This window comes from Crinia signifera, chromosome 6 (assembly GCF_055691185.1).
Source record: "Crinia signifera chromosome 6, ASM5569118v1, whole genome shotgun sequence".
NCBI classification, from domain to species: domain Eukaryota; kingdom Metazoa; phylum Chordata; class Amphibia; order Anura; family Myobatrachidae; genus Crinia; species Crinia signifera.
In genome coordinates this window covers 104030025-104052390 of record NC_139222.1, presented here as the reverse complement: position 1 = coordinate 104052390, position 22366 = coordinate 104030025, and the positions used below count along the sequence as shown (strand labels likewise).

Here is a 22366-nt window from a genome sequence, read left to right as displayed (position 1 = left end):
CGGAGGACGCGTACCGCCGCCCCTTGCAGGCTTGCCGCACTCGCCATGCTTCAGGTTGGCGTTGATAGTGGGGGTGCATTTAACATTGTAAGCACCCATTAGGGTGCTTATACAATTAAAAAAATTGTATAGGGTGCTTAAATCGCATGCAGCTATATGGCATGCGATGCAATACAATGCATAAGATGCCATACTACTGAAAATCGTGCTAGGAAACTAGTACCTAAATAATTCTCTCTTTATGCCACACCCAGCGTTTCCTGACATGCAATATGTAGTTCACTGATACTGCTGAGCTATTTTGTGTTTTACCCTTTAAAGCCTCTATATTGTCTACATTGCTATCTTTAACATCAGTTTGTTTACACATGGTGTCATGGTAACAAGTCATCGCCATGACTCTATGCAGAGTGGCGTCGTCAAGCAGCATCGTGCACGATAACATCACCCGATGCAGCCACGACCCGGAAGGGAAGCATTTACTGGCTGCCCTGCATGATCTTAATCACTTGGTGGGGTTATAAGGTGAGAGTTTGTTTGTCTGTATATGCCTGAAGAAAATGCTTTATTAAATAGCATCGAAACATTGCTTATCAAACTGGAATCTTATGTGGGGTACACACCAGGATGAACCGCTCACGATGCACGATGTGAGCGGGTCGTCAGTGTTTTTTTCGAACCGCTCACGATGACGCGGTAGGCACGACCCGCTGACGATGTGCACCGTTAACGGGTCCGATCCGATGGCGACCCGCACCCGGGAGTATGGACGTTTCCAGATCCTACCTGCTGCAGGTAGGATCTGAATAACGACCGACCAGCGGGACCACGCATCGGATCGGTATCGGCCCACAGCAGGACAGAAAAGGGCCCAATCACCAAACAATCTACATCCAATCGGTCAGAATTGGATTTAGATTGATGGGACCCTTGTCGTCCTGGTGTGTACCCAGCATTAGTAGCCTTTTCCCTTTGTAGACGAGTGCTGCACCTGTATGGATGTTAGATCGATAGATAATATAATATAGATGCATGAACACCTTACAGGGTCACCTACCTTCCCTCTTTAGTGATGCCAGTGCCACTTGCAGGAAGAACAATGGCATCGATGGACCGCTCCAGATGAAGCAGAGCTCCTAATAAAAAGGATAACACAATGCTACATTATCACAGTTTGGATAGTACTATTAAAACGACCTATAGGGGTGCAACCAAGGGGAAATGGACACTAACTGCCTTTGTTACAAATCACTTGCAGGGGCAGATCTGACTTGCAATGTGCCTTTCTTCAAAAGGTAAGAAGCCAACACATACATTGGGGCTTTTCATTTCAGAAGAGCATAATATGCATCAGACAATGGGGCATTGTACAGTGCACTGTAAAATTTTCTATAAACATTCTCTAGCGACTCTGCCACCTTATAACACCAGTGTCAGAGTTTCAGCAGAGCAGCAAAAATACATTTCTTTTTTGTACGAGAGTTACACTGCGGTCTGCCTTCATGTGAATTTCTGGGAAATGGTGATCCCCTGGAGTTGGGAAAGATAGTCTGGAATATTGACTCAGCAGAGCATGACATAATTTAACCCTTTGAGTGTCAAGTGATTTTGTCAAAATTGGTGTGATTACCAAGGAAACTTTTTTATTCATCATAATGACCTGTAATGTTTACTTAAATAGGAAATAAGCTTTTTTTTTTTTTTTTACACAACATTTTTTATTTGAATTTAACCACGAATGCCTGGAAATCTTCGGGGCTCAGCCGTGCTGAGGCAGTGGGCTGTCCCAGAAAATTTTCAGGCATACCACCATTAGGAAGGTGAGCACAGTGGTGCACCACCTCAAGCGCCACCCTCCGGTTGCCCTGCCCCCCTTCCTGTCGCTCCCCCCCTGACCTCCGCACTCCAGCGATGTACACCGGAGCTCCCCTGCCGCTGCTCCCGCCGCCATTACCACTGTGTGGCCTAGTGTTTTGTGGTCTCCTGCATGCAAAACACTTGATTTCCCCCTATAGCCGTGACCATTGACTTTGAAATGCCAAACTGTCATTCAGATACTACCAGGTTTTTGTTTCAACCAGCCAGATTTGACAATCAATCTGTAGATGTATGGCCAGCTTTAACCCAGCTGTTTGCCAATGGATTTTAGAGGAAAGAATTTTTTTTTTACATTTTTGGCAAACTGTTTATCAAGATGCTCTACATCAGCTCCATAGCAGAATGTAGTCTTCACAATAAGCTGCTTTAGCAGGCCACCAGGCCCTGCTATATTTTAAAGTGGTAAATGTTCCCTGTCCTAATAGCGGCACCTTGCTAAAGCAGCCTGCCCGGTGCCAAGTTCCTATTAACTTGGGGGAACCACAGCAAACAAAAAGACATTTGTTGGCTAAATTATCACTAGTACTGCAAAGTGATATGCATTTAGCATCCCGAAGTTCAGGATGCCAGTAGTCGGAATGCTGATGCAGGAATCACAACACTGGTGAGAAGACCGGCATTGGAACGTGAATCCCGACTGTCAGCATCCCTAATGTATGAAAGGCGAGGTTGATTGGGAGGGGGTCGGAGATAGAAAGGCTGTGTGTGTGGTGGTGGCGGGGGTGTTGGATTAGGGATCAGCCATTAAGAAGGTTAGGAGAGGGGGGCGGTTAGGGTTAGGCCAACACTAGGTAAAATTTTGATACGGACCCATTTGCAATAGCTCAGACTAAGTAGACCATAGTTTTCGCTCTACACAGTATATAAATAAAGTCACCAGTAGGCAGTGAAGTACATTTTCATTCAATCCTGTTTTATTTGAAAAAAACCTATTCATTTTCACAAAGTTATCTTATAAGACTTCTGTTAAACAAAGCCTATTGCAATGAATTCAAAATTGCTACGGTGAGAAGATCGGTAGTAAAACATAATGGGAAATATACACCAAATCAAGAACATAAATGAGGGTATGAAATGAACACTGGTTCAGCAGAAGGTTTTTAATATTTATTTATGCTTGGGATAGATTGAATGAATCTATTGCATCAGTTTACCTTCATTAAGAAAAAAATAAATAACAAACCTGAAAGATACATTAACGAGATTTGGGTGACTTGAAAACTGGGAGATTTGAAGAGATGTATCCTTAAATCAATGTGTATATATTGCTAATTTAATTTATTTATTTCTGTTTTATACAGTACTTATTACATGCAGTACAGCTCAGGTCTCCCTTATCCAAAATGCTCGTGACCAGGAGCATTTTGAATAAGGGATTTTTGGGGATTAAGGATTTTTTTTTTCATCCTTACCTGGTCCCCTGGTGGTGCCTCGATGGTCCCCCGACGTCTACGGTGGCCTTCAGGATTCTATTCAGCGGCATCTCCGGTCCCAGGGGTGCATTGTGCGAGTGCGTCGGTGATGTCAGAGGCACAATGCACCCCTGGGACAGGATCCCGGAGGCCGTCGTGGACATCGGGGGACGAGGTAAGTATGAAAAAAAGGGGAGGGGGAAAAAAAACAATGAAATATTCTTTAAAACCACAGTTTTCAGAATATTTAGGTTTTTGGAATACACGGATAAGGGAGATCCGACCTTTATGGGATATTTTCAACATGTTGTACTATTAGTCGCATTATGTAAATACAGAAACATAGCTCCATCTACAGGCAGCTCTAGGAAATACATACTAGAGAGTCAATATAAATAGAGTAGGTTTGGAAAAAGCACAATTGCCCTCTGCTGTATATAATGCAATATTACCACTCACCCTTCATCTTGGCCAAGTCTTCAAGCTCTATGTTCAAAGCTAGAAACAGACATGTTTTTGTGGTTAAAATACTTGGAAATAATCTCAATTTGCATTAATGTACATCCAATGAGACAACTTTTCAAAACAAAAACTAGCAGAGTGGAAGTTATTTTACTATATCAGAAATGGCTGTAGTCAGAAAGCAAGTCAGGAAAAAGTGGATAAAGCTCACAGGTGCTTGGGGAGTCCATGTTGAACTCTGCACTTATATGCTTCTGCTCCAGGTTCTCGGTGTGCTCCTTTATCACCAAGTCTAAAGCATCAATCCCAGAAGCCACGTCATAAGGGGTCAGGTCAAAGGAAGCGGACTCCTCGCACATTCGCTCCTAGAACGGTGAGACAGAGGCGTGACAGAGTAATGACACAGATACAGACAGCACATGGGGGAAACATAGGACTTACCACATTGTGAGCTTCATCAAATATAACTATAGTGCCCTTCAGATCGATGTTATGGGCTTTACGACTCTGGAAAACAAATAGAATTTATTGCAAATATGAGCACTAATACAACAATGAAAACCGAAAGCCCACCCCATTCTTAGCAGTCAAAGCACAGAGTCCACCCCCTTTCTATAAAGCCATAAGTCAGATCGCAAGAAGTCCAAAAATATACTCCATGCCGCATTCATGTGAAATGCAGCTGTCTCAAATCATATAATCATATAAACCTCGGTACTCAGGAACCCCCAACAGTGCATGTTTTCCAGGTCACCCTATACAGGTGCACTCATTATTCACAGACCCATTTTAAAAGATCCACAGGTGAGGCTAATTACTTCACCTGAGATTCTGCGTGGAGACCTGGAAAACGTGCACTGTTGGGGAAGGGGTCCTGAGGACCAAGGTTGAGAACCACTGCGTTAGACAGTATAAGTGCTTCTCAAATCCGGACCCTGGAGCAGTGCATGTTTTCCAGGTCTCGACACAGAACAATGAAATAAAATATACACAGGTTTTTTTAATTAAAACGTGTCAGTTCTGAATACACCGGTGCTCAACCAAGGCGGTTTGAAAAGGAGTTTTATTACACAGGCAGAAAAAACAATAAACACCTTTTGCAGGGCACTCTTAATTTGCTAAATATTCTTTGAATGGTCTGACATATTAAAATGTAACATTTATTAATAATATCCTCTAACAAATATATAAATATTGTATATGCACTTGCATATAAAATGTATCACAAAAGTTGTCCCAAAATGTTTGTGTAGAAATATCTTCATATATCTCTCTCACCTCATACTGTATGGGCTGGACAGCACTCAGAAAGCTATTCAAATAATTAACAATGACTGCAAAGGTATAGTCAACATTTTGGGCTCCTATGCCCTTTATCGGGTAAAATCGGCCCAAATTGCATGCGTTTGCCATCCGATTCGCTGTCCCGTGGGCATCAGATCAGACTTGGAGGTTGAACCACCTCCGGGCGGCGGGCAACACGGTCGCATGCGACACTGCCACCTGGGAAGGTCCTGGACAGCTCAGGAGGATAGGATGGCCATACCTTTATATTGTATTAATACTGTATTAATATGTAATAACTGTTGCGATCAACATTTGTCTATTGACCAAAAGGACACTGGTTGCAAATGATTCAGTTAAGTATCAAATTCTGCTAAGTGAGAGGAAAAGATTCCTAAGTTTTGTGATCTCACGTCACTTCTACTGTCATCAGCTTTGAACACCTTGGTGCTGATGAGAGGGTGACAGATACATCACAAAGGCTTGAATTATAGAAAGAAATACACTTTTTAAACGGAGGAGCCTGTCAGTGTCTTGGTACTTGTTTCCTAGGACGGCGCCCATGATTTTGATCTTAGGCATCGCAAGGAAAAAAATTGCGTCGGTCGCATCGCATGCGGCCAAAAAAATCGCATGCGATGCGACCGACGCGATTACACATAGGGAACAATGTTAAATGGCCCAATTGACCCGATTTCACATAGGAAACAATGTTAAATGGCCCACAGACCCCAAATAGCCACCCTGAAGTGTGAAATGCCCCCCCCCCCCCAATTGTTAACACAACCCCACGATCAACGTCAACCCGAAGCGTGGCGAGCACAGCGAGCCCGCGAGGGGCGGCGGTACGCGTCCTCCGACCTTTTCATACCCCCACTATCCACGTCGGCATGGAGTTGAGAATAGAAAGTGTGGTGAGCGCAGCGAGCCACCGAGCCAGAAGCATGGCGAGCGTAGCGAGCCCCGCGCGGGGACGCGGAACACGCTCCCGAAGCGTGGCGAGCGCAGCGAGCGGACACGGATTACTTAACATGTATTCCGCGTCCGCTCACCACGCTTCGGGCTCGTATTCAGCGTGCGCTCGCCACGCTTCGGGCTCGGCGGCTCGCCACACTTTCAAATACCCACCCTGAAGTGTGAAATGGCCCCCCCAATTGTTAACGCCACCCCATGATCAACGTCAACCCAAAGTGTGGCGAGCGGCGGCGGTACACGTCCTCCGACCTTTTCATACCCCCACTATCCACGTCGGCGTGGAGTTGAGAATAGAAAGTGTGGCGAGCGCAGCGAGCCACCGAGCCCGAAGCGTGGCGAGGGGACACGGATTACTTAACATGTATTTCGCATCCGCTCGCCAAGCTTCGGGCTCGTATTCCGTGTGCGCTCGCCACGCTTCGGGCTCGGTGCGCTCGAAACACTTTCTATTCTCAACTCCACGCCGACGTGGATAGTGGGGGTATGAAAAGGTCGGTGGAACGCGTACCGCTGCGCTCGCCACGCTTCGGGTTGACGTTGATCTTGGGGTGGCGTTAACAATTGGGGGGGCAGAGAGGCGTGGCCACGGCAGCGCGGGAGTAGAGGTGTGTGGTGAGCAGCTCCCTGAACTTCCATCCTGAAAACTCCCTGAGCGCTGGCGTTTGGTGTTACAGCCGTCTACGGTGCACAAGTGGCGGCAAGAGGAGTCAGAGTGACGGCCCGGCAACAGGACGTTATATACCTGCTGGCCCGCACGAGAGGCGAAGGTTGACCGGTGGACGAGAGGGTGCGAGGCACACGGAGGTCGGGAGTATAGCGCCGGCAGCAGCAACGGGTTCCTGTCCTGTCCCTGCATCCCGGCGAGGTGACGTCTTGCAAGCGCGGACGGCGGTGTGACGCTGAGGGCGCGACGCGAATTTGTGCTATTATCTGGCCATATCAGAAATATACAACTGTACAGCGTAAATTGAAATATCCCTTGCCTACCCCAAAAGCCATAATGGGGAAAACAGGAAACGCAACAGCAGCGGCAGCCCGACTTCAGCGTTACGCCAGAAACCAGAATACCAACACCCCCACTAGCACCCCTGTTACCACACCAGTTAAAAGCAGTGCCCCCCAGCCGCCCCCAGAAATTTCCCTTCAGCAAATAATGGAAGCCATCAAGGGCAGCGAAGATCGCCTGATGGAGAAAATAAGTGAAATACAAGCAGATGTAGCACTGGCGAGGCAAGAGATTAAGGAGGTTAAAGGAAGAATAACCGAGGCAGAGAGTCGTATTTCAAAAATCGAGGACAGTAATGTACTCCTGGTGGCAAAATTCGACCTGGTTGTAGAACAAGTAAAGGAAATGAGGACAAAAATGACAGATATGGAAGGAAGACTAAGGAGAAATAACTTAAGGTTTACTGGGTTCCCCGAAAGGGTGGAGGGGCAAGATGCGATTAAATTTATGGAGCATTGGTGTGCGACCAAGTTTGGAACGGAGAAATTCTCCAAATCTTTCGCTATTGAGAGAGCACACAGGGTCCCTTTCAGAAGTCCCCCCCCTGGGGCACCGCCTCGTACCTTAATAATAAAACTCCTAAACTTCCAAGACCGGGATGCCATCCTTCGGCTGGCAAGGAACTTTGAAATATTAGAGCATGAAGGGGCGAGAATCTCTATCTTTCCCGACCTCGCAATAGAAGTTCAGAAGAGTAGAGCAAAGTTTCTGGACATTAAAAAACAGCTGCGAAAACGAGGAGTTAAATACTCAATGCTCTACCCAGCAAAATTGCGGGTGATATTTGATGGCCAGACTTTCCTCTTTCAGTCACCCATGGAAGCCGCTAAATGGGTGGATAAGTGGGCATCAGGGGATATCCAGATGGCAACAGAATAAATATATGTTAATTAAAGTTCAGGGAGCAGGCCGCACGTTGGTGGCCTTAGTGAGTTAAAGTCTCCCAGGGGATAGGGGGTCATTTGGCTGTGGGGATAGGTATACCGGAGGGTGTGGGGTATACAGGGTGGGGGGAGGAGGGGGGGGGGTTGTTATATGTATAAGTGTTTGTATTATGAGTGTTGCAGGTCCTAACATAGAGGTTACGAATTTAATGGGAATAGCTATAGGGAGAGTGAAATGGGTTAACTCGCCTCTAAGAGAATATATACTACTTATTGTTTCTTTTTGTATTAATGGAATCCGTTGATATCTATCAAATGAATGGCTGGGATGGTTAGATTACTTTTTTGGAATGTAAGAGGAATTAATGATAAGATAAAGAGAACTCTGGTATTGAACCAAATTAAAAAATCCAAAGCAGACATTATATGTCTTGCCGAGACTCACTTGGTGGGTAATAAGGTGAAATCACTAAATAAAATATGGGTGGGGACGAGCTACCACTCATCCTTTACATCCAACTCCAGAGGAGTCTCAATTTTATTTAGGAAATCCCTGCCATTCATTTGTAAAAGGATCAAAATCGATTCAGATGGGAAATACATCTTTTTGGAATGTGTTATTGGAACATCTCACGTTTATCTTTTGTCGATCTATATCCCGCCCCCTTTTTCTTTTGATGTGTTGAAAGAGGCATTGGAATTTATTTCACTATCCCCAGATTTGCCAGTGTTATGTGTGGGAGATTTTAATAATGTCCTGAATAATGATTGTGATAGATGGAATGGTGGGAAGAAGGTGGCGAAAAGGGGCAATATGGGTCTTGAAAAATTTATAAATGATCTAGGATGGGTAGATGCCTGGCGGGAGAGAAATCCATATGCTAAGCAATTCTCTTGCTATACTCCTCAGTTCCAGGCATTTTCACGGATTGATATGATCTGGGTTACAAGGAAACTAATGTCGAAGGTTGGGGGAGTGGAGTTTAAAGCAAGAGGGGTGTCTGATCATTCCCCTCTGGTATATATATAGATTCTGGAGGTTCGATACCAGAAGGTTAAAGAGGAAGAAATTGGGGCCTTCCTAAGAACAATAGATATGCCAACCATATCAGCACTAGGTAAAAAAGAGCTGGAAGCATCAATTACCCTAAATGAAATAAAAGAGGCCATATTGGATCTCCCCAATGGTAAATCCCCAGGCCTGGATGGGCTACCGGGGGAGATCTATAAAAAATATCTAGACATTATAGCACCCATCTTTATGGAGATCTTAAACTCAAGCTTTTTAGAGAATAATCTCCCAAGATCAATGCTTGAAACTAAGATAATAGTTCTTCTCAAGGTGGGGAAAGATTCAGAGGCAATGGAATCCTATAGGCCGATATCTTTGATATCGGTAGAAGCGAAAATACTGGCTAAAATTTTGGCTAAAAGATTAAACAAATTTATAAGTCAAATTATACATGAGGATCAGTCCGGCTTTATGCCTGGGAAAGATACATCTGCGAATCGTAAAAAGGTCTTTATCCATCTACAGGCCCCACATACAGACGACCACTGTCCGGTAATTGTATCATTAGACGCAACTAAGGCGTTTGATGTGGTGGAGTGGTCGTTTCTATGGGGGGTCCTGGAGAGAGTTGGAATTGGACCCAATTTTATTAAATGGGTGCAATTGTTATATCAAAGACCAGAAGCCAGACTATCAATAAATAACTATACAGCTAACTCATTCACAATAAGTAGAGGCACTAGACAGGGGTGCCCCCTTTCACCCAGTTTGTTTGCCCTGGTGATAGAGCCTTTGGCTTGTTTACTACGGAGCCATCTGGCCAATGAAGGATTTAGACGAGGGGGAGGCAGGGATGTTTTGGCTTTATATGCGGATGACGTGTTATTATTTTTGAAGGATGGTAGCGTGGGAGTTCCATTGGCTCTGAATTTAATAGAAGAATTTGGGAAGTTCTCAGGTTTTCAGGTAAACTGGGGGAAGTCCAGCATTTTGCCTTTGCGCCATGGGGGCGTGGATATTAGATCACCACTTAAAGTGGTGAACTCCTTCAGGTACTTGGGAATATGGATCACTTCCGATCCTAAGGACTTCGAGGAGCTAAATCTACGCCCACTGGTACAAGATTTGGGGGATAGGATAAAACGCTGGTGTAAACTTCCGTTAACTAATATGGGTAGGGTTAACCTACTTAAAATGATCATCCTTCCAAAGTTTCTTTGTTTTCCAGCAATCTCCCCATTATATAACTAGTGATTTCTTTAGGAAGGTCAATAGCATGATGGGATCATTTATTTGGAAAAACCTACTTCCAAAAATTAATTTTTCAAATTTGACAAGGAAAAAGGGGGAAGGTGGAATGGCCTTGCCGGATCTTAAATTGTATTACCTCGCCTGTCAAATAAGATCATTGGCTGACTGGTTTACAGATAATACGATAGGTGAAGGGCTGAAAGACCTGGTCAGATATTGTGGTGGGGGACTATCCCCAGTTCAAAGACTGGTAGTAGGGGGAAAGGTAGATCAGAGTTTTACGATGGTGAACCAAGCAATTAAAGTATGGAGAGATGTGAATAAACTGTATAGTTTTAGAGAAATAGATGTAGACTATCCCTTAATTAAAGAGACTAATTTGGTAGGAGAGGAGTCATCACAAATATTAAAGTTCTGGGGAAGAATAGGTATCAGATCCCTTAGCCAGGTGTATGAGAAGAATGAAATTAAACAATTTGAACAGCTGAAAGGGGAGTTCTCCTTGTCCTATGCACATATTTTCAGATACTTACAGTTGAAGAAAGTTCTCCAGACCCAGACTGGGGGAAGCTCTCTAGAATTTGGGGAATCACCGGTAAAAATAATTCTGGCAGGTGGGGATAGGTCAAGAAAAATATCCAGGATATATAACATCTTATTACAAAAGAAACATGAGGATGGCCTGATGAGCCTAAAAATGAAATGGGAAGGAGATCTGGGAGAAATAGATCAGGAGGTATGGGACTCCACCCTTGTATCACTCTCAAAAGCAACCAACTCTATTAAAACACAGCAGATACAATTATTTATTCTGCATAGGTCATACTTCTCCACTGGGAGGCTTCAGAAATTTGGAGCCCTCAGGGAAGACGTGTGCCCTAAATGTAATATAGCACCGGGCACGTTTTTTCACTTAATATGGAATTGTAGGGTTATACAGGAATTTTGGGCGGGAGTGAAAGAGACTCTGGTTGATCTGGGAATTACACAACAGGCTTTAACGCCAGGAGGATGTTTACTGAATATGTTTAATGGTATAAGTATTGATAAATACACTAAATTATTTATAATTAATATGTGTTCCTTGGCCAAGGTCATGATAGCGAGGAAATGGTTGTCAAAAATAGGACCAGGGTGTGATGAGTGGAGAGCACTAGTTAATTATACGTTTAAGCATGAAAGACACGTGTATAAGAGTAGGAAAAGTTTATGGAAATTTGAAAAGATATGGCACAAATGGATAATCTACACAGAAAACACAAACTAGTCACTAAAAGATAAAAAAAAAAAAAAAGGAGTTGAATTTAGGAAAAATGTGGGGTAGGATCTGACCACTTCCCAAAGATTTTCTGTGTGGTATAGTAGAGAGATGTAGTAGTATGGGGGCGAGTTGCCCGTATAGAGAAGAGGGAAGAATGATAGATATTCCCGGGAATATCCAGTAGGAATTAAGAATTAGGACCTGTATTGTTGTTTGTTGAGCATATAGAAATAACGGAGTATCCAGGAGCATGGGCAATATTATAGGTTAGGAGGGGGCTGTTGCGGACATCCGGATTCTAAGAATATGCTCATTGTCTTATCTGTATTGTATGTCTGGTATCTGTGGGGAATTGTAGGTATGTGATTTTTATGTGTATATGTATTTGTATTGTGTATCATGTCCTTTTTTGATATGCAAATAAAAAATATTAAAAAAAAAAAAAACAATTGGGGGGGCCATTTCACACTTCAGGGTGGGTATTTGGGGTCTGTGGGCCATTTAACATTGTTCCCTATGTAAAATCGGTAATCGCGTCAGTCGCATCGCATGCGATTTTTTGGCCGCATGCGATGCGACCGACGCGATTTACATTTTACCATGCATTTCTATGTAAAATCGCGGCCATCGCATGCCATTACAATGGAATGCGATGTACATGCGATGCCCGCGATGGGCGCCGTTCTAGGAAACAAGTACCGTGCCTTTTGCTATACCAGCATTGCAGACATAGTCTAGATCACTCCCTCAAACGAGACAGCATACAGAAAACAAACACTTTTATTCTGGTATACAATATAGCCTAAATATACCCAAATTACGTTATGTACCTTTGGGTCCAGTAGATAATTATAAGGCATAAATATGATATCCGCTTGTTGTTTCAGATTCCGGGACAGGTAATAGGGACAAGCTCTGCACAGTAGAGAAGAAATAATAAAACAACCGACAGATATATAATACACATCCGGAAACATCACATGGGGAGGAACCTATTGTAGTACCTGTGCTTTGTGCCATTCTTCACCAGATCCTCAATGTCCAGTATCTGAGTGGTTAGATCCTTCTCTGTGCTCTTTTCTTTAGGAAAAATTATTATTAGTCTGTAGAAATTTGTAAGGTTTCCGCACATCATATAAATGCCTATAAATGTACAACTTTATCTTAACATGTTTGTTATTCTGTTGCTCCGAACGCAATCTTTAGAGCAACTTCTATGCATCCAATTCCATCCCATCCTAACCAGGTGGGGTGGTTTGTTTCCCAGCATCCTCTATTGCCAACCTTAGACCACAGTTCATGAAGCACTTACCCTCCACATTGTTATAGAAGTGACAAGAGCGGCTGGACACTTTGGAGCGGCACATATGAACCTGTAAGAGTGGAATAAGATGCTTACTACTAGCACTTCCCATACAAAACAAAAAGATAGAGGATGACAGGAAATTTAAGTTTTGTTCTACTTTAAGGCCTATTTGTAACTAAATACTCTGAAAGAGTAGAGCCTTAATAACTTATTCCAGTATATTGTGATCAAATTACTCCAGAAACGCTTATGTTTTGTTTCTATTCCCAAATATTTATTTTAAAGCCAGTGACATTCTGGAAAGAAGAAGAAATCTGCCATATTATGAGCACGGCTCTATACCAAACTGCTTCCTCTCAAAAGAATCCTCCTACCCACACCATTGCCTTTAATCTGCACTAGAATATGGTACAAATACACATTTAGGGGTGTATGCAATGCTTTCTGCGATCTGTGACAGAGCAGTGCTGCCTGCTCGCTGTCACAGCTCGCAGGGTCAGCATTCAACTGACCGCCCCATACATGCTGTTTCCCCCTCGCTAGGTTTTTAGAGTGAGATGGCTTATCCGACCGCTAAAACAGCGAGGCTCGTGGCTAAATGCAGTGGGTTCCTCTGACAGCGAGCATTACCAAGGTGCGTTGAATAGGGTGAATGGCTTGTTTTTTTTACTTGTTTTTGGCGATACCCGCTGTTTAACCCCGTCGCCAGCCGCACTGAATACACCACACAAAATGGACTGTGGTCAGGGGTAGCCAACTCCAGTCCTCGAGAACTACCAAAAGTTCACAATTTCGAGATCACCTAGCTGGGGCACAGGTGCACTCATTACTGACTGACACATTATAAATGATCCACAGGTGGAGCTAATTACTTCCCTTGTGATTCTGTGAGGAGACCTGGAAACCGTTAACTGTTGGTAGCTCTCAAGGACTGGAGTTGGCTACCCCTGCTCTAACTTAACTTCTTAACTTCTCTACTTCTACAAAGTGTGGACCTCTTGGCATAATTAAGTCTCCTTGACCTATAATCTGGTTGAGTAACATTATTGGCCAGAATTTGGTCATCTGACACCTTCCAGATATCCTGCTAACTGAACATCCCCACCACCTCCTTTAATGCACGCCCCCCCTCCATATATAATACAGCACTACAGGTATCCTCCCGATTGCAATGTTTATTTGTAACCACTTTCGTTGTCTCTCACATTTGAACGATAAAATGTTCACATTTATTAAAGTGATTGTTTCTCTGATTTTGTTATTTCTTTGATGAAATCAATGACCAAACTTGGGGGTTTGCTACAATATTTCACAGTTGTGTGAGGTCCCGGGCCGCCGACATCACAAAAGGGTGTGCCCGGGCCGCGATGTCACTAAAGGGGGCAGGCACCAGGCTGTTTTAGCGGGGCGCTGCTAGCGGGGCAGGGTGCATTTTAAAAATCGGGCAGGGCGCAGCGCCCCGCTAACACTAGCTTTTATTTCTAATTTTCCAAGTACACTTAGAAATCAAATAGTGAACCAAGAGAAGGCATCACACACACTGTATCCTAAGTACCTTGACATGGTTACTCTCTTGCTTCTTGACCTCAGGGTGTATGCACAGCTGTTCTCGGGAGCCCAGGACACTGACTTTGGGTCTGTAGTGAGAAGATAGGTAGAGGATTACACACAGAGCACAGAGAGCCCCAGCACAATGCAATTTGTATTTAGTAAGGCTATGGTCCTGTTAAAATCTTACAAAACAGATATTACATAGGTGTTTGTCACTCTAAAAGTTAAGAACCAGAGTGGATTTATAGGAAGCAGTTTTAAAATAAAATATCGAAGTATGCACATCAGAATAATACACATTCTTAAGACCAATCATTATAGTCTGGGAAAGTACATATTATATTATAGTAGGTGAATTGGGCAATATGTATATGCGCTAGAGTTACTAATTAGTAACTAGGATTGGGAGGAAGCCAACCTTCTAATGTGCTACATTTGTATTAGTAGTGGAAGGGGTAATATAGTATCTTACAGCAGGGGTGGCCAAATCGGTCCTCGAGATCTACCAATGGTCCACGTTTTCCAGGTTACCTAGCTGGTGCACAGCTGTAGTCATTACTAACTGTCACATTTTAAAACATTCTGCATTCATTCCTACAATAGATCCACAGGTTGCCTGGAAAACATGCACCGTTGGTAGATCTTGAGGACAGGTTTGGCCACCCCTGTCTTACGCCATAATAAAAAAAAAAGTAGAAAGATCTACTTTCCCTGGTCCATCAACATAGGTCATTAATGCTAAGCTGGACAGAAACCATATGGAAAAATCCGAAACAATTGGTTGTGGGGAGACAGGTTAGTGTGGGGGTTGGGGTCACTAGCAGATTTTGAAAATGCCTTGATACAAAGGAGCCCTAAGCTGAAACGCGCATCAGTTTCTATTTACTATATTATATATTAATGCCCTTATAGTACATAGTATGCATTCTAGCACCCGCTATCTTTGAAAACCCATGCAGTTCCTCTTCCCTACCTGTGGTGTCGCTGTTTGCTGTATTGCTTCTAGTGTGGTCTGTATCAGCACTGATATGCACACCAGACCTGTGCTTGAAACACCACAGCAGACAGCGACACCCCAGGCATAGAACAGGAACTGCATGGGTTTTCAGAGATAGCGGGTGCTAGAATGAACACTAGTACACATAATGATGAATGCGTACTATGTGTTGGCAATATTCCACAGTGAAGTTGTTGCAGAGGGAAACAATTAACACATAAACTATATTAACTATATAAACAATATTACGTTTCTGAATGTGATTAAAAATCTATTATAAAACAAGGAGCATTCCAAGTGAAGAAATCCTACACCCAAAAGCATGGGCATAATGAATCAGACAGACAACGATATAGGAGGAAACTATTGCTGTTACAAACCATGCAAGTAGATCTGCCAAAAACCGCTTTGGTAAGAATACACACTTACCTTCTGACTATGGGTCTGGCCTGCGTTGTTGCTCTCTGCAGTGGTGCTTCTAGCACAGTTTGGTATGTATTTCAGCACAGAGATACAAATCAGAATTTGGTAGAAGCACCACAGCAGAAAGAAACACCCTAGACAGGAAAAAGAGGAACAGCACAGGTTTTGAAAGCTGCAGGGTGCTAGAATAAACACTACCCTGTGCACACAGCCAGACTTGCTGATATGGCTGCATTGGCTGTGATGTAGGGCTGACCTGATATGTCTGAACATTGGACAGATATATAAAATGTGCACACCCACAAATGCACTACACATATAGTGCCTGTTCTATTGAATTATTGGGTACTCAGCTTTAGAGACCAGGCATTACATGGATGAGCAAAAGGACACTCTCACCATTCATAGTAACAGATCCCATATGGCATTACTTACACAAAGTGATCTAATTGCAGCAACATTACCTGTATGAGGTGTGCTTCAGCTCACTTATAACTTGGGTCAGCTGGGAGTGTGTCCTTGATGCATAAATAATCTTGGGAATGTCACTGTAGTATGCTGTAACAAAGATAAAGGATTTCTTTCAGTAGACGATACCTGTAACACTTATGTCCCATATTGCCAAGTGAGGTCTCTAAAACGTACATTCAAATAGCCTGGTAGTGAGAGACTGAGGGGGAGGAATTTGTCATGGGTCCGCTTAAGACCTGATCACTAGGCTACTAACTTGCAGAGCCCTACGAGCAGGTAATCACCACCCAGCAAATTGCTGTGCGAGGCTTGCAAAGATATCCTATCCCTGCGATTAGCAACAAATCCATACACAACCCGCTCACCATCTAATGATTTCTCCAGTATGTGCCATCTGTGCGTAGCCCAGGACTTACTCGGCGGCTGCGATAGAAGCAGGCTGAACAGAGCTGGAGCTGCCGTCACACGACTTTCCTTCAAATTGCCTAGGCACGCCTGCGTTTTCCTGATACTCCCAGAAAACGGCCGGTTACCATCCACAAATGCCGGCTTTCTGTCAATCAATTTACGTGAGGGGAACGATACAATACAAAGTGCAGCAGGATGGTCTCACGCATGCGTACTACGAGCCATAACCTTAATCTGATTATCGCCCAGCCCGCGAATTCGCAGACGTGCGATCAGGTCTGAATAACCCACTACAGCCATAAGAGATCAGTGCTAAAATCACATTCTCGGCATGAACGAAAACTACTTTAGGGCAATAATCACAAAATTGTCAAATTGCCCCAATCCATCGCTGATGTATGGCCGGTTTAAAGCAGACACTGCATCAATCTTTGATAGATGCTCATAGATCACATAAACACAGCTCAAAGTTGTGAGCATCTGGCTGTCACACACACAATAGATATAGAAGTCCTACCTGAGCCCTGTCCACTTGTCTCTTCACTTCCCCAGCTTGCAGCGGGACGGCCTGGAAACAGCTGTTCCCCATTCATGCGTTCGTCAATCTTCCGTGCTGTGATCCCATCTTTAAAATGTTGTCGCCAGGCTAAAGTGGCACAGAGTAAGCACAGTGTTTTCCCAGTGCCAGTGGGGCTCTCCAGAACCCCATTCACCCCCTGAAAGTAACATTACACATTTAAGCCATGTCAACATTCTCACGTTATGCACAGGGACATGATAAATATACCACACCTCTCTGTGCCACCCCTATTGATTCATGCCAGCACTTCACATTTAGTTGAGCTACTATATAGCATTGGTGGTAATTAGCATGCTAGCCAGGTTGATCAGCATGCAAAATGTCTGAACTACTGGGTCAGTATTAGGCAGCCAATTTCGAGCCGGCCCGCAAGCTTTGATTAGTGGACGGCCCAGTCACAGGGAAGTGATGGCGGAAGGAGACGCGCGGTGTCCTGTGCTCTCCTCCCTTCGGTGACATGACAGGTCTGCAGGGGGATGCCATACTGTGCTCTCCCCACCTGGTGGCAGCAGCAACAATGGTGAGTGCTGCTGCTGGGAATTTTGCACTGTGGGGGCATACCAGCTTTTTGGCACTGTGGGCGCATAGGTGTATCTGGCACTATTGGGGGCATATGTATATATGGCAGTGCACTATTGGAGACATATTTGTATCACACCCACCCAAGGGGTCAAAATAAACCAGGGCTGGGCAACACCAGCCCTCCAGATGTTGATTAACTACACATCCCAGCATGCCTTGCATCAGTTTCAGCATGGCCACATAGCAAAACTAATGCGAAGCATCCTGGGATGTGTAGTTCATCAACATCTGGAGGGCCGGTGTTGCCCAGGCCTGAAATCGACCATGCCCCTTTTTTTGGCGTGCGTATGTGCGTATGATGCCGGCTCTTTAGCTTGACTACCGATATTTTTCGGCTCTTTACCTCTGACCGGTTGGCCTCCCCTGCCATAGGGAAGTAACCCCAAAGCTGCCAACTGTCTGACTCAAACCACATCCACCCTCTCCACCTTTTGCCCAGTACCCAGCCACCTTTAGTTTGGTGCCTTCAGCCTGACTCCCCACATATGTCCTCTGCCGCAGCCTGCAGCAAGTCCCTCTGACTCCTCTGTAAACTTCTTCAGGGAGATTGTGGAGCCCACTAAGAACATACCTTCTGCAGACACTCCAGCACCCTGGCCATGTAATCCTCCTGGCATTTGTACGGAGTAAACGGGAAGTCCACAGTAACACCGGAGACCTGGATCTGAGGCATGTCCAGCAGGAACCACAAACCAGCAGCAGCACTATTCCCCCAACCTCCAGCTCTCAGATTCACAAATCGCGCTACGACGCCATGACGTCACGTCGCCCGGCCGGTTGACATGCCACCGGGTCTCACTCGCCGTGTCCTTCCTGTCACCGTCTCGCTTTTACTGTTACAGACTGGGAGGTGTTTGAACATTTGTTATGTGACTGCTGCAGTAATGTGCGCGGGAAGCAGCTCTAGTGGCCGCTGTGTGTAGACTCCGGAAAGATGGCGCTTGTACTACAGCGTGTCTGTAGTAGTAGTATCTGTACTCTAGCAGCAATTACGGCTTAGAGTCAGACTGGGAGACCGAGACTGTCAAAGTGTCACAGTGCATTATCTGGTACTGCTGCTGCAGAGGGAGGCAGGTTTGAGGATACATAACTCAGGATGTATGCACACATAGCTGGTCTCTACTGTTGCTGCATGCCCATAGCTGGTCTAAACTACTGCTGCTGCATACAGGCATGTGCTGTTTTCAGCAGGTTTAAACTTCAGGGTTCCTTATTCATCACTTCCCTGGCTGTATTATATGGGTGTCCAAAATATTGGGACCACTGGGTTAGTACTTTGCCCTTAAAGCTAGGTAAAATATCTGTCCTATGTGTCTGGTGGGAACAATAATCTGGAAATGTATATCTCCCAACTTTGCTCACAATTGCAGGGATCGCCAACGACTATCGATGTTCCCAAAACATAGATGGCTGGGACCTAGTGTTCGATGTTTTGGGCATCGCTAGGCTAGGTTTGAATAGTTTTATGCCATCGATAGACAGTATTCAATGGTATCAGCCGGGGCACATGCACAGCGGCGCTGTATCTAGCTGCATTGTTGCGGGCAGCATGCCCTGGCTGGAGGTGCACGTATGCGCAGAAGAACCTTTAACTAAATGGATGCCTCCTGGCGGGGTGGTCTCCCACAGTGACCCACCTCGTTTTTATGCACATGTAGGGCTAAGCGATATCAGGAACCATAGATGGTAGGTGGTAGAATGTTTTATAGCCATCAATGGTTTTGCTTTTAAAGCCATCAAAGGCAATCATCTGTGTGGATGTATCAGTGGCCATCCCTACCCTGCAGCACAAAATGGGGATGGAGGCATGAGCGTGGCCTCAGGTGGAGCATGACCTAGCGCCATGGCCCTCAGTTTTCATCACTTTGGAGGTGCGCCCAGCAATCCCTTAGCAGCCCCCAACTTCCTTCCCTGCTTTAGTAGTTGATATGCGCCTGGCTTCTATTCAGTGATCACCAGCTGCTATGCAGAGTGTTGGCAATGCCCACAGAGTGCATAAAAACAAGTGCAAGGTTACACCCCTTTTCCTGGAGTGTGCCCTCTAGCCCAGTGTTTCCCAACCCTGGCCCTCAAGTACCCCCAACAGTGCTCGTTTTCCAGGTCTCCACACAGAATCACAAGTGACATAATTAGCTCCACCTGTGGATCTTTTAAAATTTATCTAAATAATGAGTGAACCTGCCGGGTGACCTGGAAGACGTGCACTGTTGGGGGTACTTGGGAACCACTGCTCTAGCCACACAAGAGTCTCAATGCTGAATGTTTCAAAGTTTGGAAGTATAGTGATAACCTGCTCTTCTAACCCACTCACCTGTGGGACACTGCGACCTGTGGGTGGAACAGCAGGACAGGACAATTGGAACAGTCGGAACATATGGTATCGGCGTCTGGTCTGACCCCCCTTCCCCCTCCATCCCTCCCAGCATCAGCACACATACAGCATGTGCTGTGCTGCTGACAGCAGGCTCAGCATGTGTGTCTCACAGACAGCGTGAGAACTCATGCTGAGCCTGCTGTCAGCACAGCACATGCTGTAGGTGTGTGCTGCTGCTGAGTTTAGAGTTTTCCTTTACCCCCTCTAAATATTTTGGGGGCGTGGCCTAAGCACAGGAGGTGGCCACACCTCCCACACTTAGGTCACACCCCAAAAATTTTACCGCGGCTCGGCATTCCTCTAGGCTGCCCTGATCGGCGTAAGGGAGAACTGAATATTTGTTCCAAAATGCTGGAAAATAGAAAATGGTCAATTGCATCTATTTCATTCAACAAAATGTATCCGAACAATAGTTTTTGTCCATTTTCCAGTATTTGGGACAGTGGCATAACTATAGAGGGTGTAGGGCAGTGGTTCCCAAACTGTGTGCCGTGGCTCCCTGGGGTGCCTTGGGACACTTGCAGGGGTGCCCGGAGTTGGTGGTCCAGGACCAACTCAAATTATTAATGGTTAATTATTTATGCGCAAAACCAATGCTGGTGGCTGCCAGTCATAAAATGTGTACAAACAGAAGCAAATCATGCCCTTTACCACATAACTGACCCTAAGAATTGCATATAAACCCTATCTAATTAGATTTTTTATGGCCTAGGGGTGCCGTGAAAAAATTCTGATACTCAAGGGTGCCGTGATTCAAAAAAGATTGGGAACCCCTGGTGTAGGGGATGTAGCTGCTATGGGGCCCAGCGGTTTCAGGGGCCCCAAGTCAGTGTATTGCACACATCCCCTTTTATTGCAGAAGAGCTAATCCTACAGTCACACTCTGGATTTAGGAAAATGTCCAAGGCCAGCGTTGTTGGTTAGAATTCTTTTGACCTTCATGCAGTGGTAAGTTCTTTAGGTAGAAACTATCCCCATGTTATGACATGACTCTCTCATCAGACAGTTCAGTTGACGAAATATGAATACCAATAATTGAATCAGTAATTACAAATGAAGTACATTTTAATGACATTAAGTTTAATTTGAATACAATGTAAAACAGTATACTGTTTTTTTTTTGGGGGGGGGGGGTTTGCTTTTTTTAGTATTATTATTTATACATTTTCTTGTCAACTGTAGGTGGTGCTATAATCATTAAAAATCATTAAAAATAATCATTAAAAGTAAATACCGGTATACATAAATGCATGAAGGCAATTTTTGGGATTGTTCAAAACCACTACAAACACTACACTGCAAAGCCACTGATAATCCACCCTAATGGTGGGTACACACTGACCGATATATATCAGCCAATCATTAAATCAGCCAATATATATAGTTTAATAAATGGCCAGTATGTACAAGCGATATGTCTGTAAGCTGCCTAGCATGAAGAATAGATATGGATGTAGGGTTTCCACCTTTGTGATGAGAGATTCCCAGACCGTGGCCCGCCCCTAGACATACCCACAGCTGACCCATTGATCTGCACCTCTCCCCCCCCCCCCCCCAGTCCCGCCTTATGGTTTGATTTTATTTACATTTGCAAATCTATTCTTGATTTTGCGCACATACACGTTACGTCACGCCACACACTGTGATGCCCATTACACTTTATGCCACACACTGTGATGCCCATTACACGTTATGCCACACACTGTGATGCCCATTACACGTTATGCCATGACTGGGCAATTTTTTTTTTTTTGTAAATAGGGACAATATGGACAGTGTACCATAATGCCTATTACATGTCACACACCCTTTTAGACATGCCAACTTTTGAAGCTGCGGGGGTGGGGACAAGGCTGGCCTCACAATGCCCCGCACCCAATCCACAAAAACTCTGCGATTTGCAGGCCCACGACGAGGGGGCAGGGCTAAAATGATGCAATTTGCATTATTTTAGTCCTTCCCCCTCCCGCGGACCTGCATATTCCGGAATTTGTTTCAGCGAGTCCTGGGGGAGAGGCTTTAGGGAGCATGCAGAAGACTTGTCACCTGCCCGGGGGGCCAGGAGTGGGACACAATTTTTGGGAGCCTCCCGGCCATTCTGGGAGGGTAGACAAGAATGCTTTTAGGGCCCCTGCCCCCTGTCCACATGTGCTATTTGATACATTCCAGCTGTCTTACCATATACTGCAATACAATTTGGGGCACTAAAACATCACACCGAAAATGTAATTTTCAATAAATGCTCTCTA

At 44.8% G+C, this 22366-nt stretch overlaps 1 protein-coding gene across 5 annotated transcripts in view; it reads right to left on the bottom strand.

The window, feature by feature from the left end:
* RTEL1 (regulator of telomere elongation helicase 1) overlaps positions 1 to 18646 on the bottom strand; it is a 97169-nt gene extending 78523 nt beyond the window's left edge. For 4 of the 5 annotated variants that reach the window (XM_083146680.1, XM_083146678.1, XM_083146681.1 and 1 more), the window contains exons 1-11: positions 18315 to 18646; positions 17099 to 17297; positions 16167 to 16260; positions 14287 to 14368; positions 12738 to 12798; positions 12430 to 12505; positions 12256 to 12340; positions 4194 to 4259; positions 3964 to 4117; positions 3750 to 3788; positions 1058 to 1136 (exon numbers count right to left, since the gene is read on the bottom strand). In XM_083146680.1, coding sequence (XP_083002806.1) covers positions 1058 to 1136; positions 3750 to 3788; positions 3964 to 4117; positions 4194 to 4259; positions 12256 to 12340; positions 12430 to 12505; positions 12738 to 12798; positions 14287 to 14368; positions 16167 to 16260; positions 17099 to 17297; positions 18315 to 18416 — 1037 coding nt within the window. In that variant the 5' untranslated portion in view covers positions 18417 to 18646. The remainder of the gene's footprint in view (positions 1 to 1057; positions 1137 to 3749; positions 3789 to 3963; positions 4118 to 4193; positions 4260 to 12255; positions 12341 to 12429; positions 12506 to 12737; positions 12799 to 14286; positions 14369 to 16166; positions 16261 to 17098; positions 17298 to 18314) is intronic. The other variant, XM_083146679.1, reaches the window with a different exon arrangement.
* Positions 18647 to 22366: the final 3720 nt, after the last annotated feature.